This window comes from Rana temporaria, chromosome 3, assembly GCF_905171775.1.
Source record: "Rana temporaria chromosome 3, aRanTem1.1, whole genome shotgun sequence".
NCBI classification, from domain to species: Eukaryota; Metazoa; Chordata; class Amphibia; order Anura; family Ranidae; genus Rana; species Rana temporaria.
In genome coordinates this window covers 211,099,759-211,127,272 of record NC_053491.1, presented here as the reverse complement: position 1 = coordinate 211,127,272, position 27,514 = coordinate 211,099,759, and the positions used below count along the sequence as shown (strand labels likewise).

The following is a 27,514-nucleotide window of genomic DNA, read 5'->3' as shown; positions in this document are numbered from 1 at the left end:
CTATGGATATGTGTGCGGCATAAAGTATATGCACTACAACTTTTCTATATCTGTATGGGAAGGAGTCTATCCCCAGACTGAGCAGTGCTAGCTCTGGAGAGGGAGTACAGGGGATTTTGGTGAGAAGGGAGAATACATCTTTCCAGAAGCTGTGAAGGACTTTGCAATGCCACATGACATGTAAGAGGTTGGCGCTGTGATGACATTCCCTCCAGCACAGTGGGGACAAGGTGGGGTTCATGGTGTGTAAACGCATTGGAGTAATGTACCACCTATGGAGTACCGTCATTTATGCGAGTTGTCCCAATGGTCTACAGACGCTGACGATTTGCTATTATGCCTAATTGCCGCTAAAGCAAAATCATGAGCTTTAGAAAGTTTAATACATGTGAACATTACAGTCAATGATACTAATAAAAAATAAAAAAAAAACCTTGTGCTGATTTTTTTTTTTTTTTTAGAAAAAGCAACCTCCTTGGCTGTTACTGCTGATCTGGTGGCTTTTTTTAAAGACTAAATTGTATTGTACATATCAGCAGAATCGTACATTAACATATTACAGTACACATTCTAATACATTATAATTCACTTACATTGTCAAACAAACTCATGCCCTGTACACACGATTGGTTTGTCTGATGAAAACGAACCGATGGATTTTTTCATCAGATATCCGATGAAGCTGACTTTCATCGGTCTTGCCTACACACCATTGGTTAAAAATCCGATCGTGTCCAACGCGGTGATGTAAAACACAACGACGTGCTGAGAAAAATTAAGTTCAATGCTTCCCAACATGTGTCGACTTGATTCTGAGCATGCATGGATTTTTGACCGATGGATTTCCCCACAAACGATCGTTTTTTTTCGGTTATCGGTTTTTTAACCATACGAACATTTTAAAACAGGTTCTATTTTTTTTCACCGATGGGAAAAAAACTGATGGGGCCCACACACGATCGGTTCGTCCGATGAAAGTGGTCCATCGGTCCGTTTTCAACAGACGAACCGATCGCGTGTACATGGCATCAGAGTCATACAGTTGAAGCATGTACCGGATAGCAAATAAAAATGTCCATAAACATTCAACAATAAACAAAAACAGTAATACACCCATTTCCGATGTCTCCTCTGTTGTCCGATCTGGTGGCTTTAATACCTCTGAATCACTGTCCTGGAATAAGTACAGCAATCAGGATTGTGTCTTCACTTTGACTTTATTTGCTGCCAGCTTTTTCAAAACACAGTCGTCTAGCATCTTTAAAAGGTCAGCTCTGGTGTTGTACTATAGGGTTCCTACAACAGAGTGCTAGTCCCAATTTATAAAAAAATCACAAAAAATGTAAAAAGTCAATCAAACTAATACATAGTTAAAGGCTCAAAACGCAATCCATAGTGGTTGATTTTGTATAAATTGCATCTCCTTATTAAAGCCCATGTCCAGAAGGTCTTTCTCCTTCAATACCTCTATACCATCTCCTCACTTGCCCATTCACCAGTTATTAAAAAAAAAGAAAAAACTCCTGAAACCTTTGCAACCAAAGAGCTAACACTTCTGTTTATGTCCCAGAGCTTTTCATCCCTCTACGAAAAAGGTGTTTTTTGTGTTCTTATAGATTTCTTATGACTTTCTTATGATTTGAAAAAAAGGAAAGAAGGATAGATCTACCTAGTTGAGCCAGACAAAACAGTTCAAATATATGCACACAATGCAATTACTTGTTTTCCTGTCATTCCACTGTAATACTGTTTATCAATACCTACAAATATATTAAAAAGTAATCAGTGTGGTAAAATATAATGTAGATAAGTGAATATGGATATTATCAATACCTCTTTGTGTATATAAATATATATATTTTTTATAAATACACCAAGGGATGGATTTCAATAAATTTAAGATGAATGATTCACGAAGGTCACTAGCATTAGAGCTTACGCATTAAGGGATAAGAAATTCAGATAATGTAAAATCAATATATGGAGGTGCGGGGGAGGGTGCCCCTCCCCCCTTTTTTTACACTAAAATCGGCACTGGGTATGTACACTTAGCCCCATCGATTTTTACACAGTTCACTTATATATTTTAACATTAGACCTTTGAGTATTTAGTGGTCTTCTTGATATACCTATACACCTATACTGCCCCATTACCAGACACTCATCACAATGTACTTCCATTTTGGAGGGCACCGACACTAGAATCCTTGTACACAATACACATGGGGGAGAGTATGGGGGAATATATTCCCCCATCCCCCCCTTTTTTTCCTCTCCTTTTCTCTCTTTTCATGTCTTTTTTTTTTTCTTTCTCTTTCTCTCTCTTTCGCTCTCTCTTCCCCTTTTTATCTCTTTCTCTCCCTTTCTTCCCCTTTTTATCTCTTTTTCTCTCTTTCTTTCTCTCTCTCTCTCTCTCTCTCTTTCGCTCTCTCTTCCCCTTTTTATCTCTTTCTCTCCCTTTCTTCCCCTTTTTATCTCTTTTTCTCTCTTTCTCTCTCTCTTCAATCGCACTCTTTATTTTTATTTTTTTCTCTTGAATCTCACTCTCTATTTTTCTCTTTCTTCAATCTCATTTTCTATTTTTTTTTCTTTCTGCCTTGCCTTTCCCTCTTCCTGGGATACCCCTTTCCCTCCGTCTGGCTCCGATTCCTCTAATCAACGGATACAGATTGTAAGGGCCATATAACTAGGTTTATAAACAATATGTGAAGTATAACTATGATGCCTTTTTAGTTTTTTTAGTAAGGGAATGTGTTTTATGTATTTATGTATTGAAATGTGTGTAATATAATGTTGGAAAATTAATAAAGAAGAAAAAGGAAAATAAATAAAAATGTATGCAACTGTGCGTTGTGCTTCTTTATCTGAACATTTAAAAAAAATACATAAGGCAAGTTTATTAGAAAATATTTAATTCTGACAATAAATGAGTACTATAAACACCGGATAAACTTTAATATAACAAAGTGTATAAATAACTAAGTAGCAGTTCTTCAAACAGAAAAATATGAAAAAAAAAAAACTCTAACAGCACACAAGGACAAATAATATCTCTTTTTTTTTACAATATGGATAATAATGCTACATATATCATCATATGTAAAATACAAGTTTCAATTTCTAATTCAGCAGCAGCTACAGTACCTAACATTGCTTGAGTGCAACATACAAAACACAAAAGGTAATAATGCTGCTGTGTCTAAAAACATAAAACCGTATAAATGTATAACTTCCTATAGTAAGGAAAAAATATTAAATCTTATTACAAACAACAAGTTGTAAATGATACAATTTACAGTACAGAATTGTATTATTCATTGTGTATAAGTGCTGATGTGTTAGTGCCCTAGATAGCAGACGCAGTTCTGTGTCCAGTGAACAATGAAGAATTCTAGACCTAATCCCAGGCACTCAGACCCAACTAGAGGAATAAACTCATCAGTGACGGTGAGGGACTCTATAATCCTCTTTACACAATACTAAACTTAATGGGTACATTAAAAATTGGAAAGGAAGTCCAAAACGAAGAAGTTTTCCTATCTACCAAAAACATCACCTCTATAGGGAAAACTTTTTAATAGCCTCACCAAAGGATGCTCGTCCACCTGTTTGCTGGATAACGGGAACTAAATCTTGTCTGATCCTTGGGAATGCAGGCTCCTGGAGATGGCATTGCTCCATATTCATTGTTCTATTGGCGTTTCTTTCTTGAGAAAATCCTGCAATAGAAGTGAAGAGCAAAAGAACTGAGAGCAAAATAATAAATTGCCAGTGTGAGATTCAAACTAGCAGGGATACAAGTGAAGTACTTTTCGCTGTGTGAAAAAAACACATAGAAAATTGAACTGTGCTCCTGAACTAAATATAAATGAGATAAAAAACAAGCTAACATGAACAGATGATAATATTACTGGTTCGATGGAGCAAAATGCACACTAAAATAAATTATAGCAAATAAGCAAAATGCATCTTTTATTATCCTGACTTTAGTCAAATATGATTGGATGTTTTAATTTGCTGCATATTATCACTTATTCTTCTACGATAGACCAATTGAGCAGTTTCTCTGGAATTTTAAGATTTAAGGCTGGGTTCACACTGCAACATGCCCTGGCTCAAAGCAGGAATCCGGTGTGTCCCCATTCATCATAAATTTTTGGCAGAATCCAGACCTGAAACGGACCAAAAAATGTGCAGGACTCATGTGCAATTCGCACCGGAGCTGCTCCAGAGATGTGTGAACCGGCTCCGTAGGGAGCCGGTCTCAATCTCCTGCAATGCGAATTAGATGCGAGGAAGCCGGCATCCATTTTGCAATAGTGTGAACCCAGCCTAAAGGACCAGTCTAGGATGGTAGAGTGATTTTTTTTCTTTCTTTTATGCCATTGATACTCCTCAAAGAATACTCCAAAGCTTCAGTCCTGTCCCTCATTTCAAAGTAAAAATGTTGCCGACCCTAGCTATAATGATATTTTGGAATATTATTTCTAAAAGCAATTTAGGTTGCTGCATATTTTCACTTATTCTTCTACTTCTTCTATGATACTACGATAAGTGATATATTATCACTTATTCTTCTACTTCTTCTACGATACTTCTTCTACGATTCTTCTTCTACTTTCTCTTATTCTATCTTCTTCTACGATAGGCCAATTGAGCAGTTCCATTGGACTGTTTTTAAGGACCAGTGTAACATGGTAGAGTGAATTTTTTTCTTTCTTATATGCCATGGATATTCCTCTTTCTTCACTTCTTCTATGATACTACGATAAGTGATATATTATCACTTATTCTTCTACAATACTTCTTCTACGATTCTTCTTCTACTTTCTCTTCTTCCATCTTCTTCTACGATAGGCCAATTGAGCAGTTCCATTGGACTGTTTTTAAGGACCAGTGTAACATGGTGAATTTTTTTCTTTCTTATATGCCATGGATATTCCTCTTTGATACTCTAAAGCTTCAGTCCTGCCTTTATCTTAAAGTAAGGATTTTGGTAACCCTAGTTATAATGATATCTTGGAATAATATCTCTAGAAGCAATTATCAGTATGAAGAAGATGCAGGATTTATAGTTTTACTGCATTTTACTAAGTGTAGTTAACAAAAACATGGCATATTTAAGATGTAGTTAATTTAAACCATAAATATACATCTTTGCTAGTAAAGAGAGGAATCAGCAGCATCAGAAACCAATAAGGGTGACATAGTGATCACCTGCATACAGAAGGCTCCACTAATAAAATTGAAAGCCTTCAGCCTGCACTCCCACCTTCTGGATGCAGTGTTCCTCTGAGGTGCCATGTATTATTAGTGTAACTGTCAAAATCAGTTTCACCATCTAAAATTATATTTAATTAAAAAAAATTAAACGTTAAAACCCTTTTAGCACTAGAAATAGCCTCTGGAAAGCGCCTGGAAACTGCCTCCCATTCATTGCAATTCTTTGAAAGTGCTGCAGAACGTGACCTTAAAAAACCCGCCCGCTAGCACCGAAAAGCACTGCAAAAGCGCTGCTAAAACACACCTAAAGAACTGCAAAAATTACTGGGGCTTTAGTGCTGTTTTAGCGGCACATCAGTGTGAAAGGGGTCTAAAAAAACTACTGTTTTTTTTTTTACATTGTTTGTGCGTTTGTCATTTTCTTAAAGTGTTCCAACTAAAAGTATATTGGGGGACATTTACTCAAACTGGTGCACACATAATCTGGTGCAACTGTGCATAGAACCCAAATAAGCTCAGTCAAAAGCTGATCGGTTACTATGCACAGCTGCACCAGATTCTGTGTGCGCCCATTTTGGTGAATCTCCCCCATTATTTTCCTAACCACGTGAGTACTAGCCTGCAATTCCCCTTTATTATGAGTGCTGTGATTTTATTGACCGACTAATTACTTGTTTACTGTAACAATACTGTACCCAAATACATTTTATATAAAAAAAAATTAAGAATGATAGAGCTTTCTTTTGGTAGTATTTAATGAGCACTGTTTTTTTTTTTTTTTTCTTTTTTACTATATAAAAGGAAAAATGAACATAAATGAAAGAAAAAATAGTTCTCTTACTTTCTATAATAAAACATATGAAAAAAAAGAAGCAGCACAAACCACCAAAATTACCCCTTCTTGAAAAAAAATGGGAAATTAAGAAACATGCTGATATTAAAGGGGTAAAGCATGCTCGGTAATGGTGCACTAGTCACATTACATGTGCAGGTCATACATGGGAAGGGTGAAGGGGACAGTATTCCGGTCACATACAGTTGGAGGATATAGGCAAAAGGGATAATGTACAGATGTATAGTACAAGGAAGGTGATTGGGTTACTATACAGGTCAATGCAGAGACAGGATACTGTATATACTGGAGAAGAGGGGGGTGGAAGGGTTTAAATGATATCTCAACTTTGGGATAAACTGATATTCTAATCTGGAACTAATGATTGAATATAGCTCAATAATTTATTAATTTATTAGTACTTCCTTCCTCCCCTTACTCCATTGTAAGAACACCACTACACTACTCTACAATGTGGTAGTTTACAAACCTTTAGTGCAACTCACAGGAAATGACACAGATGTTGTATTTAGGGCAGGATCAACGGGTATTTTCCACACTTGCTGAAAATGTTTCTGGCCTGGAAACTAATGTAGCCACCACATCTAAGGACTGTAAGCTGAACTATATTGCATTTTTGTTTTGGGTTTAGATATCCTTTAAAGTGGACCTGAACAATAAAGTTTGTTGTGCATAAACAATACCATGAAACAGGCACCCGAAAAAACGCAATGCATTCCCTAGCATGTGCGGATGTCTGGGCATTTCTGTCATACTTGTATTTCTAAAGTGTGAGATTTAAGGCCCTGGAGCCTCTAACTGCTAGTCTCTGGAGCTCCGGAGTGAAATTTGGTGGTGTGACTATTTTGCTGCTCATTGTTCTCTTTACTGGAGGCTTTGACATAAGGAAGCAAAGCCCTGTTTCTACCAAGATGGCCACCTGCACAAAGAAAAACAATGCAGACAAAGGCACGATAAGGGCTAGTTTACACTTGTGGCTGGAGGGAGGGGAGTGGTAAAAAGTGGTGTTTTTTCTGCCCTCCAACCATTCCCTTAACCAAACACAGCAGTCAGAGGGGAATGTACACATGCAAATGTTGTGATGCTTTGCCTTGCCAAAGTGGCAAGAATTATGCACCCAGCATGAATGGGGATACACCGCCTCTACCCTGCAACCTTGCAGCAGTGCAGGATTTACAGGGTTAAAATAGGCAGATAGGAAATTACATATCACTTCCCAACCACCTGTCAAACATCACTGCAGATCACACATGAGAGAACAATGCAAATATAAACAAGCCATAAAAGATAAGCTGCAGGGAGACACCACTTTGACTTTTGACTTTATTTAGTTGCAACTGAGCTCTTTTTGAGAGAAGAGAAAGACAGCTCTGAAATCTTAAAAAGTATTCTACTATCAATTGTATAATTTCTTTTTCAGTTTTTGAGTTTATTTTCTTAGTGTTATTTTGATTCTGACAGTGCATTCGGAACTGCTAGTGTTATAGACTCCCTACCTCCGTAGCTTTGGCAAAAATGTTTTCATATCAAACACAGTAGGTATAAGAATGGACCTGAATGCAGTAAAAGGTTTGTAAGCTTTACTTACCTTGGTGCGATTTTTCCAGTTTAGCACTTAAGCTACACATGTCTAGCACACTTGAAAAAATGTATGACAAACCTTATAGATTTCTGCTATTTTGACAGAGGAGTATGGAATGGCAAAACACTTCTTCATAATAGATACATTATATTTATCATTATGCATGTATCCATAATGATAAATATAAGGGGGTGGATTCAGTAAGCAATTGCGTCTGTGTAACCATAGTTACGCAGCGCAATTGCTTAGCTGCGCCGGGGTAAAGACTTTTCTGTATTCAGAAAGCTCGTTACGCCGACTGCAGCCTAAGATATGACTGGCATAAGGCTCTTATGCCGTCGTATCGTAGGCTGCATTCTTACGATGGGCACTAGGTGGCGTTCCCTTAGTGGTCAGCGTAGAGTATGCAAATTGCATACTAACGCCGATTCACAACCGTACGCGCGCCCTACGTAAGCAGTTTACGTCGTTTACGTTCGTCGGGTTCCGCGTAAGGCTGCTCCTGCTATTAGCAGGGGCAGCCAATGCTAAGTATACCCTTCGTTCCCGCGTCGCGATGTTTGAAAATTACGTCGTTTGCGTAAGTGAATCGTGAATGGCACTGGACGCCATTTACGTTCACGTTGAAGCAAATGACGTCCTTGCGACGTCATTTGCCACAATGCACGTCGGGAAAGTTTCCCGACGGAGCATGCGCACTACGTTTGGCGCGGGAACGCGCCTAATTTAAATGATCCATGCCCCCTACGGGATCATTTAAATTACGCGCCCTTACGCCGGGCAGTTTTAAGGAGCGCCCGCACAAATTACGTAGCTACTGCTTCATGAATGAAGCGTAGCGCAGGTAATTTACGGAGGCGCAGTGTTAAAATGGTACGCTGCGCCTCCGTAAGAGGGCGCAATTCGTACCTGAATCCACCCCAATGTGTTTTTGGAAATGTTTTCACACAACATTCACATAACTGTCACCCAAAATTCACACACTTTACAAGATTCAAGTGGAAAATTGTATGAATCCTGGTGAAAGTTATATGACTCTTGCATGAAAAAATGTAATTATGAATATCTAAAGACATTTAACTCTTTGGATAGTTTAGGAAAGAGTTAAAACCCCTATTACATTTTATTTTTACTATAATGATGCATATGAAGGGGTGGCTGCAAAAAACATAAATAGATAGTCAGCCCCCTGAAGACATGGCATGGCACATGCACTGTAGAGTAATACATGGCCTCCTGTGACCTGTGATATGGGCATCCTAGCAGGCTGAGAGCACTATACATGCCACTGTGGCCCAGACCAGAAAAAAAGTGTGGGGAGACACCACTTCGCCACAACATACATAGTTCCATGCCACCATCTTCTTTCAATGTCACCAGGGCGTTACTTGGCTACAGCACATGTAGTTTTATGCCACCATCTTCTTTTACTGTCACCAGGGGGTCACTTCGCTACAACACACATAGTTCCATGCCACCATCTTCTTTTACCGTCATCAGGGGGTCACTTTGCTAAAACACACATAGCTCCATGCCACTATCTTCTTTTACCATCACCAGGTGGTGTCGACTGTCCCTTTTGAATTGTGAAGCAGCCATGCAATCATACGCATGCGCCACACCTATACACATCATTCTGGCCCAGGCCAGAAATAAAGAAGTGCGAGCAAAGGTTACCAAAAAAAATATTTCTCATGTTCATTTTATTAAATACCCAATTTTGTTAGAGGAGGGGCAATATGAGATTAATATAAAGGTGGTGGGGAGGGTAATGTTCTACTTTAATAAATATAATACAATATCTTAGTTTTCAATTTGGATGCAAATACTTATAATTGCATTGACAAGACAGACACCAGCAGAACCTGGAGCCTATTGTTTTTTCAAGAAGTGTAACATCAGTAGAATATACTGTGCCTTGTAAAGATAGAAGTGATGTGTGTAGTTCTACATAACTGACAGATGCCACTGTGGCAGCCACTGGCAAATAAATAAAGTACTGTACAGATCACTAAGTGGCAGGGCGTACACCCAACCTCCACATATCCTCAGACTTTGGGTCCCACAGAAACATTAACAGGGACAGAAGAAGAGGACCCGGAAACATTTCTTTAGGGGTTCTTAGCTACCATCACATAGAACTCCATTGCATTCTACTTCCATTGCATTACCTTGTCATCTTTATTCTACCCATTTCTAGTTCATTTCTTCCATCTCATTTACCTTAATTCTGCCTTGCATAATGCAATCCTAGCTCTATTCTTCTACCTCATGTCAACACATTTTTATTCCAATTCCTTTACATTTCCCAAAGATATATCATGCCACCCTACTTTTGTTCAGGATTCTATTAGGTTACTCTTTATCCATACCCATACCTCCTGTCTGTTCTGTATCACCCTTTCATTCCACTTTTTTCATGCGACTCCACGTCAGCGACTGCACTTCCAACTGCACTTTCAAGTGCACTTGCAGTGCAACGTGAATATATATATATATATATATATATATATATATATATATATATATATATACACATATACATATATATATATACATATATATATATATATATATATATATATATAACTGTATATATATATATATATATATATATATATATATATATATATATACATATATATATATATATATATATATATATATATTGTGAGGATGGGACCCTGTGCTGTGGGAGAAATGGCTGCTTTACGCCAAATTCTGTAGAGAAACACACGTTAATGGGTCAGCTGTGTTTTGGGCTTTTTAAGTCTGATCTGAACAGCATTCAGGGCCCCACCCCACAGACAGGAGGTCTGTGATAGGAGTCAGGTGACTCCCAAAGCTCTGTGAGAGAAGTCACAGAGTGGATGCATCTCTGCAGGAGGCAGAGGTCATTACTGTTAGAGCAGCAGGACATAAGCTAGATGTGTGCTTATGTCTAAGAAACTGGTAGTTCTGAGGGGCAGAACTTGGGGCCTAAGCTAAAGGCCTGAAACAGCCGGATGGAAAATGTGAAAGCCGGAAGGCTGAATTGTTGATGTTTTTCCAAGATACAGGAATGGTGGAACCCCCCTGCGTGGGCTGCTATTTGTATTTGTGAACTTTTAAATAAAAGTGGGCTACCAGGCCCTTAAAGAAACTCAGTCTGGATTGGCATACTCACTGAAAAAACGCACCTACCATTGGAGTATGATTCCCAATCTTACAATATATATATATATATATATATATATATATATATATATATATATATATATATATATATATGTCTGTTTTCTGTAAACTCCACAACCGAACCTTTCCACTTTTTGTGACCACTGTCTGTCCTAGCCAAGAGTTAAAGATCTTAGGGCTTGGATTCTGCGTTGTACATTTATGAGAGGAAACTGTCTGTCCCCAGTATGTCTCTCTTTATTGCACTTTGGAATTGTTCAGATTACTTGCAGTCTACACAAAAACCTGCTCCAAAGAAGCAACTAAGAGAGTAAGAAATACGGTATATAAAAAAAAAAAAAACATTTTTAGGTATGCTGTGTGAATGGGAACACATAACAAAAGTGAGATGTTCTTAAAATGTACTGCAAATATGGAAATATGCTTTAAGACATAGTATAAAGTAACCCCAGGAAACTTTTCAGCAGCTCCTTTTACAATTGGCAGTGAATAGAAGAGAAATACATTTCCTCTGAGTTACTCAAGTCATAAACCACCTGGAATATGTTGCAAGTGGCTTCCAATATACAGTATATCAGGTGGGTTACTACAGCAGGAAATGTATCTTATCCACTATTGCCAGTCATTATATACCTTTATACAGCATTTCTCAGGTAAGAAGTGAAAGCAATGAAAACTCTCACCTACGACATATGATTTTGCTGTGTCTGTTGTTGCTGCTGTTGTTGCTGCTGTTGAATTAATAACTGTTGTTGCTGCCTGCGCCTAGCAGTCCTCAGCTTCTCAAAACGAGCTTCCATCTCATCCAACACCTTAGGTGTATATCGAACTACCAGCTTAACACTGTCTTTTGCAGCCTTCAGCAACTCAACTGCCTTCTCGTGATGTTCTCCTTCCACACTCTACATACATGAGAAGAAAACCCCTCACATCATTACTTAGTTCAATTAACACATTTTGTAGGTATTCGGAAAAGAAATGTTTCAGTAAAGTATAAATTCCTCTGAAATAAATGTTTTACCAAAATCAGTTTTAGTATACAGTATCATTATCTATAAAGACGAATTGTGCTTCTTGGGTGGACATGTCAGCACCTTTCTGCCTAACAGAGAAATCTCAAGAGCTCTGTAGAAAATTTCCAGCCAAACAATCTGATGCAGGATCCAATCAGATTTAGCTATGTATAGGCATGGAGACATCCACCAGAAGATATAGTTATTCATTCAGCTCCCCTTTACCATTATAACAAACCTAGCAACAGCAATTTTTTTCTGTTAGGTATGTGCATGTTATGTGTAAGTTGACCACTTACAAGTCATTATTACTTCTCAGGCCTCGTACACACGACCAAGTTTCTCGGCAAAAACAAGCAAGAAACTTGCTGGGAGATATTTTGCGGAGGAAACCGGTCGTGTGTACATTTTCGTCGAGGAAACAGTCGAGAAACTCGACAAACCAAAAAGAGAGCAAGTTCTCTATTTCCTCGATGGGAATGGAGAAACTTACCTTGTCGAGTTGTGTTTCGCCCGTCGAGTTCCTCGGTCGTGTGTACGAGGCTTCACAGAAATCACACTACTCCATTGACAATGCCTTCATCTTTTTTTTTCACCAGCCTTTGTTCAGGAAATATCCAAGGTCAGCATCTACTTTGTGGACTTGCTGGCTCAGAGATGACACGATTATGTAAAGGCTGGGGGCCTATACAGTTTTGGGCTGTGATCATTTATTGTTGTTTTAGAAGGATTAGTCCCCTGTAGCAGCCATTTTTCATTGTGACCTGCTTTAAAGTTACAATGTTGTAGTCTGATCACTGCTAAAGGATTGACTGAAAAAAGGCTTCCTTCTGCTTGCAGCAGACTGATGGGATCATCTCAGCCTATCAAAGTAACTTGACTAGAGCCCAAGGACTGGTTTTCAGTGTTGAAAGATTCAGCTTTTTAAAGAGCTGTTTTGCTTTATGTTGTGACATGTCAGGAATTTATAGTGATTTATTTGATGTAAATGTTTTTATTTTAGAGATTTATGAGTAATTTTTTTAGTGTGTGTATATATGCACATTTTAATTTCATCGCGATAAGAAGTTGGGTGTTCCACTTGTTTATTATATAAATTAGACTTCAGTTAGTTGTTATGAGCTTTTTGGTGTTAGCTCAGTCTACAAACAGGTCATTGACGGTGTTAGGTAGCTGCACAGGAAAATATTTTAAATAATATTTTAGAACTTTGAAGTTACTGAGAGGTCTACTTTAAGCCATATGAGGGTCAAAATATACGCATGGATTCCTAATGGTTTGTATGAATGCTTGCATATACTTGTATCTGGAAAGCATACTAAATGTGTAAAGTGTTACATCACTGCTGAAATTTTTTAGACCGCCCTTGTTCTCGTGAATGGCTGATTTGTGTGGGCCCCTCATTTGAGTGCTGATACCAGGAACAATGTGGATTTATTAGAAATGAACTGCATTAGCTTAAAGATATTAATAACTCACCATAAAATTGTTATGTTTTTGCTTCAAATCCCCTAGGGCAGGGATATGCAATTAGCGGAACTCCAACTCCAAAACTACAAGTCCCATCATGCTTCTGACTCTGGTGTCATGCTTGTGGCTGTCAGAGTCTTGCTATGCCTCATGGGAATTGTAGTTCTGCAACAGCTGGAGGTCCGCTAATTGCATACCCCCGCCCTAGGGACATTTGAAGATGAAGTAATACCTGCAGACATGCAGAAATACTGAATGCTTGTATAGGAATAACACTATTGTCTGGTGTAGGCTCTCCACTGCTAATGGCTACAAGAAATACATAAAAAAAAAGCATTATATTAAAAAACAAAGTTAGCCATACCACTCCATTCACAGAAAGTAGCTGATCTCCCCTTTTGAGTCCTCCATGACGTTCTGCTACTCCTCCTGGAATGATGCGAGAGATATAAATTGGGGAATTCTGCTCCTTTCCTCCCATGACATTAAAACCAAGTCCTTCATCCGTTTTTGGCAGCTCCACGACACGAGGGTGAGAATGGCCTTCACTCGCAGCAAATGCAGCAACTGTAGCCTGAAATAAAATCATTTGTATATAAATGACTCAGGGTTGTTTTTTTGTTTTAATAAATCAGCTTATGAAACGCTTGACTCCAAATTTAGGATTATGAAAAGATACAAAAGTATTAGGGTGTTGATGGAGCTAAAAGGTCAGTCCACCCAAACAAAATATTTCAATGTTTGGTGGAGTTAACCCCCCCAACATTGTATCATGCCTTCTAAGAACTCCAGTGCTGAGGTCTCCATGCTTAAAGTTGTTAAGCTGGTTAACATGTTTTACCTTCATGCATTCTATCCAACAAAGCTCGGAAACAACTTTTATTTAGGTCATTCCCTAAAGATTATTCAATCCCCGATGTCCCGTACACACGGGCGGGAAAAAAAACAACAGAATTCCTCTCAAGCCTGCCTTGAATACACACGGTCACACAAAAGTTTGGTAAAAATTTGACTGCCAAGAAGGCAGTGACGTAAAAGACTACGACGAGCCAAGAAAATTAAGTTCTTTGCTTCCGGGCATGCGTGTTTCCGAGCAAATTTTTTTTTCCTTTCGGAAAAACGGTTTTCCCGCTAGGAATTTTTCCTGATGGGAAAAAAGAGATCCTGCTCTCTTTTTTTCCGGCAATTTTTCTGTGGGAAAAAGTTAAATGGAACATACACACGATCGGGATTCTCAACAAAAAGCTCTCATCGCAGTTTTTCCCTGGGGAAAACCAGTCGTGTGTACAGGGCATAACTGTAATAGATTTACTTGCTAAAACACAGTGTATTAAAACAATTTAAATTTTTTCCATAAAATACTGTTTGTTTTTTTCCTTAACTTCAGCACCTCGGTGCAGACTGTTCCTGTCTACATGCAAAGCTCCATCTTTATCTGCATATTACTCCCATTCATCACTCACTTCACTGGCTTCCCATCTCTGCCAGGATTGAGTATAACGTTTCTCTCCTTGCATATCAATGCATCCATGTACAGGTTCCCCCTTACCTTACAGAACTCCTTAAATTACAAAACACAACATGTTCCCTCCGCTCCACTCAGTCAAACCTTCTTCAAATGCCTAGAACTAGACTCAGGACAATGGGAGATAGGGAATTTTGTGCAGCTGCCCTGCTCCTGTGAAATGCCCTACCTGACACTTTGAGAGCACCTCAATCCGTTGATTGTTTTAAAAAAGGTCTTAAGACATTTATTTTTAGTGAAGCTTTTTGTCCCTTTTAGATGTTCGTTTCATTGTATAAATTGCTCACTTCTTTTTGTTTGTAGCACTTTGAGATCTTTTGATGAAAAGTGCATTATACATAACATTTATTATTATTATTAGTGTGTGATGGATGGCCTTTTGTAGTCTAAATCAGAGTGACAATTGGAAGACAGCTGTCATCATATAACAGGTAGTGACAAAAAAAGACTCTTATAGCTGAATCAATTGGTATTATTTTAATGAAAGCTGCTTATGTAAAACCTTCTGAAGTTACAATTGACAAGTTTAAGATTATATGACATTTTAGTAAATGAGTTTAAATCTACTTCTAAGGGGGGGCTACCTCATTGGTTTAACAGGGGTAGAGGTGGGTACCATCATCCTATGATAAGTGAAGGAGGGAAAAAAGTAGGGTGAAAGATGGGGGAAAGGGAGAATAGAGCTGAAAATGGCTTTCCAGCTCTATTCTCCCTTTCCCCCATCTTTCACCCTACTTCCCCCCCTTCTCCCCCCTTTCCTTCCCTCACCTTTCCCTCCCTCCCCTTTTTCTTCTTTCCCTCTCTTAGTTTCTTCCTTTCCTTCCTTTCTTTCTATCTATTTCCATTAATACATTTCTCCATACCCATATACCCACTAATTGCAGCTTAATCTTTGTTATTCAACATTTTTTAGTACCATCCAACATCCTCCCGTGTCCGCCCCTTGGAGGGAACACCCTGCGGGTGTTTCAAAATTGCCACATATAGACCTTTGGGCCAACATTGGTAAGTCACGTCTTTCTGTTACCTTAAGATACTCCTAAATAAACCACATTATCCATAGCCTTGCTATAATGGAGTAAATTTTGACACTGTATTCATGAGATTATATATTGTCTTAGATGTTATAGATAGACGCCTCTTAAAGAAGTGCCAGTGGCCGCGAAACATGTCAAGGATACATGACTATTCACATCAAATTTCGCCTCTATCTGTGGAGTTTGTAAATGTTTTTAATCTTGTGTGTCATGTCACTTTTGTGACTTTTATTGTTGTATTTTTGTAATTATATTCTTTTGTAATAAATTGTTAATCTTTTTATAAACAAGTGTTTTCTGTCTGGGTACCGCAACAGTCCTACCACCATTGGCGATCAGGGCCCCTTTAGGAGTAGCCCCTGATATATCTCTTTTAAATCTACTTTAATGAGCAACACCAGTAAAACAATTTGCAAGCCAGCAAGTCATGCATCCAACTTTACACATTGATCTGTAATCAACAAAGCCCTATGATGTAGCTTTCATTAATCTCAACATGAAATAAAAATGTTGTTTAGCACAAAAACATCTGTCTTCAAAACGTAGACACCTTAAACACTACAAAGCCTTGCACTGTACATACTAATGATAAGATTTCTAAAAAAAAGTACTGATGTTCTCTGTAGGGGGAGTGTGGTTATTTCTGAGAATACAATCGTGATGAAATTTTCTTTTTAGTTAGGAAATGTGGTGAAGATTTGCACAGCAGGTTCTTTCGACAAGGTGGTAAATTAAGTTTCTAAGAATCAGAGTATCCATAAAAGAGAATCAGTATAAAACAAGGGGGGAACTAATGCGCAAACCAGCCTAACCCGGGAAAAAATATATATAGTGGTACAAATAAATTAAAAGTTACAATCAAGCAGCAGCCACAACTAATAGTGCTCACGCACTGACAGCATATGATAGACAGGGGGATGTAGTGGCGCTTGCAAATACTAAAAACCGACAATAATTTAAAACAATAAAATATTCTAAACAATGATTCCTAAAGTATGAGAGTGAGTCCGTCCTCTACTGGGGTAAAAATGTGTAACACTCGAGGTCTATGCCCAAAGAATACCATCCAACATCAATAATTAGATGTGGAAGGAACTGCGAGTGAATAAATAATGAAATCCAATGGATAAAAGTGCCTGACTGGCCGCACAGTGTACATGGGATAATAATCCTTTTTTAAAAAATATGTGTCATAAATCCTTAAAGTGCTTGATGAAAAACAAGTGCAAAGTGCTAATAATTAAAACAATAATAGCAGTGAATGAAAGCTCCAGCTCTCCTGGAAAGTAGTGGTTAATTACTAATTAGCAAACACATGCAGGAAAAAGCAACAACTGAAAAGAAGTCCAAAAATGCAAGTGTCCTAAAAACCTAAACGGTTCAATCATAAAACTGTTGTTTTTCTGTGCAATGAAAAAGATATAATAATATAATAATAAAATAAAAAATAAAATAAAATATAAAATAAAAAAATCATAAATAATAGTCCAAAAACAGATAGTACAATATCACTGCAGGATTAGTGATAGTGAATAAAACTATATCCAGTGCACAATCAAGTGATAATGAAATATTAAAAATAAAGTCCAAAGTGCAAAGTGCATCTGTGCTCCATTCAACAATTCAGATGATCAGTGGTTAATTCAGTGAAGACTTGTTACATTGTGCTCATTCAATGAAGACTTGTTACATTGTGCTCATATGTCTGTGAATCAAACCAGCCCGATTTTCCTCAGTGTGGGGATTATTTTTACCAGCCTCTTACCTTCTTGAGGCTTTTACCAAGCCTGTAACAGGAGCTGCTCTGCAGTCACATAAATACAATCCAGGATCCAAAGACGGCTCACACTCCTCCCCATTCAGGCTCTCAAAAAGAAACACAGGAATGCCTCCATAGCATAAAACCACAGGATATCAGTTTAATAAAGAAAAACGAATACACTCACAAACATTGCTGTGTTAAACAGCGTGTGTACAATCGAGTGTCACCGCTCTGCGGCCGCAAAGCAGGTGACTTCACCAGCAAGCCCTCTGTGTCCTCCTCACGCGTATCGCGACAGCCCTACGTCGCTTAATCATAGGATAGAGGGCAGCTGGTGTGGACATGATTTTTATAGCGCCGGCATCACAAGTAAAGAGCTATGCAATTAGATAGCAATCATAAAATAAAAGTACATCTACATCATTGCGATCAATCTAGACATATAGTGTTTCTACAGTGATGTTAGATAAAATATGAATATATATAAAAAAACACATAATTCAGACACAGCGATCCTCTGAGTTAAGTGCTCCCTCTAGTGGTAGGAGGAAGGAATAGTATAAGTAAGATATAGGTGGACTGTTAAATGTCGCCACCTGCTGGAAATGTAAGGTGCATATTTCAAATGCCCAGCCATCCACCTCATTGTCGTGCTGAACATTTAGATTAATCCAATTATATTCAGAGAGACAGAACATAATAAGAAAAAAGGCAGTGCGGAACCCAGGTAGGCAATCTTTTACTAATTTATGAAATAATTCATAAGTGTAAAAACCCTGATCAAGGCTAAAATATATGTGGTGGGGAGATATAAAGCCACAATAAAATAAAATTAAAATGAATAATCCAATGTAAAAAACCCCTTATGTGGCAATATTAACCATAAAGTGACTCATATGTATAAAACAATGGCCAAGGCTAATAAATATATGGTAAAAAATTCCAGAGCCACAATAAGAAATATAATAAGGAATAAATGTTAAAAATGTCAATATAAAATGGCAATAAAAAGGAAAATCCAATACTGTAAGACCAATACATGGTTGCGCTAATCAAATAACCAGGACCAGTAAATAAGTACGGTGATGTAACCCTAAAACCACAGCAGTACCTATTTAAAATTATTGGTAAAATAATTATAAAATCACTAGTAAAAGAATCAGGCAAATAGGTAGTTAAAAGTTGGATATAAAACAATTCAAATCAAACTCGACATTGTGCCCCTGTGGCGTGAGGGTGCATAACTCGTGTATCCAACGAGATTCTGCCTGACTAATTTTCTGCACTTTATTGTCTCCTCTCCAATGCGGTTTGTATTTCTCTATCCCCCACACCATCAATGACGAGGGGTCTCTATTGTGGCACTGGTCATAGTGGCGGGATAGACTATGCTTGGGGAACCCATTGATTATGTTTTGTGTGTGTTCCCGAAGTCTTTTCCGCAGTTTCCTTTTTGTTCTGCCCACATATTGAATCTTGCATGGACATTCCAACAAGTACACTACCCCCTCCGTCTCACAGGAGATAAATTCTTTGATTTTATATTGTTTCCCTGTAAAACAGGAATTGAAAGTCTCTTTCTTCTTTTTGCTCTCTTTGGTGCGTTTGCAAGTAAAGCATTTTTTACACGGATAGTACCCTTTCTCATTAAAAAATGAAAAACTTTTTTTCTCTGGTGGATCTAGTACGTTTTTAGCAATAATATCTCTCAGCGTTGGGGCCCTCCTATATGTGAATAGGGGTTTTTCAGGAAGTACCTGTGCCAAATGTCGGTCGGCCTTCACAATATGCCAATATTTTTTACAGATCGCCTCTATTTGCTTGTGTTGTACACTATAATCCATTATTAATGGTATTTTTCCAGTGAAGGAGCTGTTTCTCACAGAGTCCTGGATCAGCGTGTCTCTATCCAAAGTGACTACATCTTTGATTTTTTTCTCAATAAAATCTGGTTTGTAACCTTTTTCTATAAATCTTTTGCCAATAAAATCAGCCTGTTCCAGGAATACGTTGGTTTTCGTACAGTTTCTCCTCAATCTCAAGAGCTGACCCTTCGGTATATTCTCTAACCAGGGATTGTGGTGGCAGCTGTCCAGAGGCAGATAACTATTTCTGTCCACAGTTTTAAAATGAGTTTGAGTTACTAGTTTCGTCCCTTCTTTAGTAATCTCAAGGTCCAGAAAGTTGATTTTTTCATCACTCAGCTCCCAGGTTAATTTAATATTCTTGTCATTTGAGTTAAGATAAAAACCGAAGTCAATAAGACTCTCCTTATCCCCATCCCATATAATTAAAATATCATCAATAAAACGCCTGTATAAAAGTAACTGCTGTGGTTTCCTATTATATAAAACCTCTGCTTCCCACTCTGCCATGTAGAGATTCGCAACACTTGGTGCATATTTTGCGCCCATGGCAATTCCACAAATTTGCTTGTAATACTCATTCCCGTACCAAAAATAATTATGATCCAAACTATATTCCAAACAATTAGAGATAAACTTTTTTTGTGCATTTTTTAAGTCACTTAAAGTGTTCAGTGCCCAATTGGTGGCCTGTACTGCTTCCTTGTGGTTGATGATTGTGTAAAGTGATGATACATCTGCAGTAGCCAAATACACTGTATTTCCATCTAGTGAGATAGTATCTAATAGCTGAATCAAGTGTTTTGTGTCTCGGAGATAGGATTCGGTTTTTTTCACTAAGGGTTGTAGGAACCAGTCTATGTATTCTCCTATTCTCGCACCTACGGAATTTATTCCATTCACAATGGGTCTTCCTGGAGGTTCATCTCTTGATTTGTGTATTTTTGGGAGTGTGTACAGAACTGGGATTTTGCATCCTACAGGTTGTAAATATTTCGCTTCTTTCTTGTTTAGTAGGTCTTTCTTGGTCCCTCTTTCTACAAGTTTCGCTAGATCATCTTTATACCTGATTATGGGGTTCCCTGGCAGTTTTAAATATGTTGTGTTATCACTCAATTGGCGATCAATCTCCTTTTTGTAGGCCACTTTGGACTGGACAACAATAGCCCCCCCCTTATCGGCTGGTCTTACAACTACATCATTTCTTTCTTCTAATTTTCGTATGCCATTCTTAATGTCCCCTGGATCAGATATTCTCTTGATTTTCATGTCATACAAGTCTTTTAGTACCATCCGTCTGAAGGCTTCAATATGTCCATCATTACTTATGGGCGGCTTGAAAACTGATTTATTTCTAAGATTGCTGTATACAACATCTGTTTCTTCAGTAATATTTCTGGTTATACCTTCTCCAGGTTTATTCATCATATATTTCTTTATGTGGAGACTTCTTGCAAATTTATTAATGTCCACATATGCATCAAACTTATTGAAGTTTTTCTTTGGGGCATATTTCAGGCCTTTATCCAGTACTTTGATTTCCTCCTTAGTTAATTCTACTCCGCTGATATTGATGATTCCTTCTCCTATTGGTCTCTTCTTCTTCTGCTTCTTTGCTCCCGCCCTGCATCCTCTCTTTGATTTCCGTGTCCTCCAGATTGATTTTCTTGGGTCCTTCCTGGTGTTGCTCTCGTCCTCTCTTCTCTGTCCCGATTCCTCTGAGCATCCTGGTTCCTGTGATCTCCTTTCCTTGTTTCGCCTGGTCTGGGTTCCGGACTCCAATTCCTCGAATTCTGCACCCCATTCTCCCGATGACGCCTGGGGGATTCTTGGCGTCTCTGCTCTAAAAAACGCCTTGGTGATCCGTTTCTATTTTCTCTTCCATGAGAATAGTGCCGATTTGGTGTTCTCCTATTTTCATAATGTCTTGGTGTTCTTCCTCCTCCACCATCATCTCGTCGCAAATGGTCATAATGATTATATACAGGTACGTTATATGAATTTTCATACATTCGTCTGTCTTCCTGTTGATAATAGTTTCCTTCTCTTCTAGGGTTCTCATAGTAATTACCTTCTTGGTAAGCTTGATTTCTCCATGGTGGTGTCCGTGATCTTCCCCTATATGGCATCTGTTGGTGTGGTCTAGGGGCAACATAGGTATTGGGGTTTTGCCAGTTCTTTTTCCAGAAAGGTTTCCAACCATTGTTGTTCCCATTTTTTCTGGGTTTTTGGTTCGGGGTGTTTACCCCTTGATGTGTTCCCGTAGTGTTAGTGTTCTGACTTGTTGTGTTTTCACTGCTAGCATTTTGCCTCATATCCAGTTCAGGTGAACTCCTATTTGATGCAATCCCTGATTCTTCTAGTTTATTCTGCCATTTAAATACCAGATCATCTTCATAATCTTTCATATCTCTCTGGTATTTTCTTTTTTTCCTTGCAACTGTCTCCTTGTCCTTTTGCTCCATATCTCTCTGTAACTGTTTAGATAGGGCTATAAATTCGGGAAGTTCTTTACTGCCTTCTAGATTTGTTTTTAATTCGGTAACGTTTCGATCAATTGTTCTAATTTTACGTTGTTTTCTTTTTATCAGTAATGCCAACAATTCAAGACCTTTGTCATTAAAAAACTGAAACCACTCATCAGTGGATTCCTTATCGGTTAGGCCATCATTAATGGGTACATCCCACCTTAATCTCCTTGGGATCAATCTATCCTTGATGTACTTCTCATGGGTTGCAATATCCCACCAGGCATTGATTTTTTTCTCCATCAGATGACCCATTTTTCTAAAGCTGTTTTCAATATTCCCTGCTGGGTTTTCCTCTGGTTTCTCAAAGATATTTTCCATATCAATTTCCCTATTTTCAAGGAATCTAAATACTTCCATGGTTTGCTGCACAAGTAGTGTAGATCTAATAATCAGTATAAAACAAGGGGGGAACTAATGCGCAAACCAGCCTAACCCGGGAAAAAATATATATAGTGGTACAAATAAATTAAAAGTTACAATCAAGCAGCAGCCACAACTAATAGTGCTCACGCACTGACAGCATATGATAGACAGGGGGATGTAGTGGCGCTTGCAAATACTAAAAACCGACAATAATTTAAAACAATAAAATATTCTAAACAATGATTCCTAAAGTATGAGAGTGAGTCCGTCCTCTACTGGGGTAAAAATGTGTAACACTCGAGGTCTATGCCCAAAGAATACCATCCAACATCAATAATTAGATGTGGAAGGAACTGCGAGTGAATAAATAATGAAATCCAATGGATAAAAGTGCCTGACTGGCCGCACAGTGTACATGGGATAATAATCCTTTTTTAAAAAATATGTGTCATAAATCCTTAAAGTGCTTGATGAAAAACAAGTGCAAAGTGCTAATAATTAAAACAATAATAGCAGTGAATGAAAGCTCCAGCTCTCCTGGAAAGTAGTGGTTAATTACTAATTAGCAAACACATGCAGGAAAAAGCAACAACTGAAAAGAAGTCCAAAAATGCAAGTGTCCTAAAAACCTAAACGGTTCAATCATAAAACTGTTGTTTTTCTGTGCAATGAAAAAGATATAATAATATAATAATAAAATAAAAAATAAAATAAAATATAAAATAAAAAAATCATAAATAATAGTCCAAAAACAGATAGTACAATATCACTGCAGGATTAGTGATAGTGAATAAAACTATATCCAGTGCACAATCAAGTGATAATGAAATATTAAAAATAAAGTCCAAAGTGCAAAGTGCATCTGTGCTCCATTCAACAATTCAGATGATCAGTGGTTAATTCAGTGAAGACTTGTTACATTGTGCTCATTCAATGAAGACTTGTTACATTGTGCTCATATGTCTGTGAATCAAACCAGCCCGATTTTCCTCAGTGTGGGGATTATTTTTACCAGCCTCTTACCTTCTTGAGGCTTTTACCAAGCCTGTAACAGGAGCTGCTCTGCAGTCACATAAATACAATCCAGGATCCAAAGACGGCTCACACTCCTCCCCATTCAGGCTCTCAAAAAGAAACACAGGAATGCCTCCATAGCATAAAACCACAGGATATCAGTTTAATAAAGAAAAACGAATACACTCACAAACATTGCTGTGTTAAACAGCGTGTGTACAATCGAGTGTCACCGCTCTGCGGCCGCAAAGCAGGTGACTTCACCAGCAAGCCCTCTGTGTCCTCCTCACGCGTATCGCGACAGCCCTACGTCGCTTAATCATAGGATAGAGGGCAGCTGGTGTGGACATGATTTTTATAGCGCCGGCATCACAAGTAAAGAGCTATGCAATTAGATAGCAATCATAAAATAAAAGTACATCTACATCATTGCGATCAATCTAGACATATAGTGTTTCTACAGTGATGTTAGATAAAATATGAATATATATAAAAAAACACATAATTCAGACACAGCGATCCTCTGAGTTAAGTGCTCCCTCTAGTGGTAGGAGGAAGGAATAGTATAAGTAAGATATAGGTGGACTGTTAAATGTCGCCACCTGCTGGAAATGTAAGGTGCATATTTCAAATGCCCAGCCATCCACCTCATTGTCGTGCTGAACATTTAGATTAATCCAATTATATTCAGAGAGACAGAACATAATAAGAAAAAAGGCAGTGCGGAACCCAGGTAGGCAATCTTTTACTAATTTATGAAATAATTCATAAGTGTAAAAACCCTGATCAAGGCTAAAATATATGTGGTGGGGAGATATAAAGCCACAATAAAATAAAATTAAAATGAATAATCCAATGTAAAAAACCCCTTATGTGGCAATATTAACCATAAAGTGACTCATATGTATAAAACAATGGCCAAGGCTAATAAATATATGGTAAAAAATTCCAGAGCCACAATAAGAAATATAATAAGGAATAAATGTTAAAAATGTCAATATAAAATGGCAATAAAAAGGAAAATCCAATACTGTAAGACCAATACATGGTTGCGCTAATCAAATAACCAGGACCAGTAAATAAGTAAAAGAGAATCAGCATGCAAAATGTTTAGTATGAATAACTCCTTTAGATAAGAAATCAGAATTCCAGAAAGATAAAAAAAATCTGATATAACACTTTTAACCTCTTGACCACTGGGCACTTAAACCCCCTTCCTAACCAGACCAATTTTCAGCTTTCGGTGCTCTCACAATTTAAATGACAATAACTCAGTCATACAACATTGTACCCATTTGAAATTTTTGTCCTTTTTTCACACAAATAGAGCTTTCTTTTGGTGGTATTTCATCACCTCTGCGGTTTTTATTTTTTGCGCTATAAAAGAAAAACGACAGAAAATTCTGTAAAAAAAAACCAAAAAAAACTTGTTTCTGTCATATTCGCAGGTTATTTCTCACACACAGCACATGCTTACCACGAATTACACCCCAAAACACATTCTGCTATTCCTCCCGAGTATGGCGATACCCCATGTGTGCGACTTTTACACGGCGTGGCCACATAGAGAGGCCCAACATGCAGGGAGCGCCATCAGGCGTTCTGGAACACCCAGACCAATTCTTACAATTACATAGAACCCCAAAACATTATATATGCAGAGTATTGGGGTATTGCGGATTATTGGGGTATTGCGGAGTATTGGGGTATTGCGGAGTATTGGGGTATTGCGGAGTATTGGGGAGTATTGGGGTATTGCGGGGTATTGGAGTATTGCGGGGTATTGCGGTATTGCAGAGTATTGGGGTATTGCAGAGTATTGGGGTATTGCAGAGTATTGGGGTATTGCAGGGTATTGCAGAGTATGAGGTATTGCAGAGTATGGGGGGTATTGCCAGAGTATGGGGGGTATTGCCAGAGTATGGGGGGTATTGCCAGAGTATGGGGGGTATTGCCAGAGTATGAGGGGTATTGCCAGAGTATGGGGGGTATTGCCAGAGTTTGGGGGGTATTGCCAGAGTATGAGGGGTATTGCCAGAGTATGGGGGGTATTGCCAGAGTATGGGGGGTATTGCCAGAGCATGGGGGGTATTGCCAGAGCATGGGGTATTTGCAGAGTATTGCGCAGGGATAGCTGAGCTGGGATGGATCTGTGACTGCAGTTGTCCAGCCACAGCAGTGCTGACACCCCGCGCTCCCCCCCTCTCCTCTCGCACTGTACCGAACGGTACAGAGAGGGGAGGGAGGAACCGGCATCATCAAATGACGCCGGTTTGTTGACAAGTGATCGCTCCGTCATTTGACGGAGCGATCACGTGGTAAACGGCCGCTATCAGCGGCAATTTACCGTGATCCGTGATGCGCCGGGTCTTCTAGACCCGGCGAGCACGGACACTTCCGCGAGCGCGCCCTAGGGGACGCGCAAACGCGGAAGTGCACGAGGACGTCCCAGGGACGTCCTGTCACAGTAACTCGACCGCGCTGTAGCAGTATTTTTGCTATAGCGCGGTCGGCAAGAGGTTAATATAAAAAATAAATAAAGCCAGCACTGGCAAAAAACTCATATAGGATTGAGGTGTTGCATAACAGTTACAGTAACAATATTAAATGGGCTATATTCAGGGCTTTTTGTCTCAAACAATTGGTGCTGGAACTAAACCGCGACCCCTCCTCCCCCAAAAACTCCTCCCCTCCTCCCTCACATCAAATAATGGGTGTGGTCAGTAAAATTTCATGAACAGTAGGAGGGTCTTAAAGGGACATCAAATATCATGATTGTATTACACACATAGTGCAAAGCTATCACTTGTAAACACAGAAACTGGATTGTGGTGAGCAGGCACCAGAAGTGGTGGAACTGAGTTCCTCCAAGTTCCACCTGAAAAAAAGCCCTGGCTATATTAAGAGCTAGTTTAGAGGGTAACAGTAACTTGTTCTTGCAGCTTTGGTCACATCATGTGTCCCTTGCTGTGTTCCTCTTCCAGGAGTAGAAATCCTAAAATGACCAGTTACCTTGTTGTGAGGTCTTATCAAGTACTTACCAAACAAACCTCAGGGCAACTAGGAAATCACACTTCAGTGTAGGCACCACATATACTAATATAAATGAAGGTGAAGCCAACACACCAACAGTATTAAGAAAGCAACCAGGGCCGCCATCAGTGGGGTACAGGCAGTACACCTGTAAGGGGCCCGGATGGCAACCCTCTTTAAAAAAAAAAAATTAGGGTTCCAGAGGTCCCCAGGGGCCCGGAGGCCCACAAGGCCCCAGATGGCAACTCCCCTTTTTTTATTTATTTTTTTATAAAAAAAAATATATTTTTTAAATATATTTCTATTTAATTTTTTATTAAAGGGCCAATTTATTTTTTTGAGGTCCGGAGGTCCCCAGGGGCCCGAAGGCCCCCAGGGCCCCGGATGGCAACCCACCCTTTTTTTATTTATTTTTATAAAATAAAAATAAAAATTCTAATATATATATATATATATATATATATATATATATATATATATATTAGGGGTACGGGGGGCCCGGAGTTCCCCAGGGCCCTGGATGACAACCCCCCTTTTTTTATAAAAAAATATATTTTTTTATTTATTATATATATATATATATATATATATATATATATATATATATATATATATATATATATATATATATATATAATTCTTTTTAAAGGGCCTAGAGGCAACCCCCTTTTTTTTATACATTTTATATATATATATATATATATATATATTTTTTTTTATTATTATTATTAAAGGGCTCAGAGGTCCCCAGGGCCCCGGATGGCTACCCCCCCCCCTTTTTTATATATATTTTTCTTTATTTCTTCCTTTTTTTTTGTAAAGGGCCCCCCCGCTTCTCAATTTGCGGCAGCCCCCCACCCCGCTTCTCTGCTCCAGGGGGCCCATGCCTGAAGCTGTGTAAGGGGCCCCATAATTCCTGATGGCTGCCCTGAAAGCAACCTTCATTTACTTAAAAGGCTTTCTATCAGCAACATTCCAAGTAACCACGTTTTAATCATTTTACATTTCTTCTTTTAAGGTCATGCTAATTGCTAAGAATAGGAGGAAACCTAGATCTGACCACCAA

General features: G+C 38.5%; 1 protein-coding gene across 2 annotated transcripts in view; it reads right to left on the bottom strand.

Moving 5' to 3' along the window:
* Positions 1-2,938: 2,938 nt before the first annotated feature.
* Positions 2,939-27,514, bottom strand: part of LIN7A (lin-7 homolog A, crumbs cell polarity complex component) — a 155,828-nt gene continuing 131,252 nt past the window's right edge. The window contains exons 4-6 of one of the 2 annotated variants that reach the window (XM_040344204.1): positions 13,683-13,892; positions 11,523-11,737; positions 2,939-3,719 (exon numbers count right to left, since the gene is read on the bottom strand). In XM_040344204.1, coding sequence (XP_040200138.1) covers positions 3,692-3,719; positions 11,523-11,737; positions 13,683-13,892 — 453 coding nt within the window. In that variant the 3' untranslated portion in view covers positions 2,939-3,691. Of the gene's footprint in view, positions 3,720-11,518; positions 11,738-13,682; positions 13,893-27,514 lie in introns of both variants that reach the window. The other variant, XM_040344205.1, reaches the window with a different exon arrangement.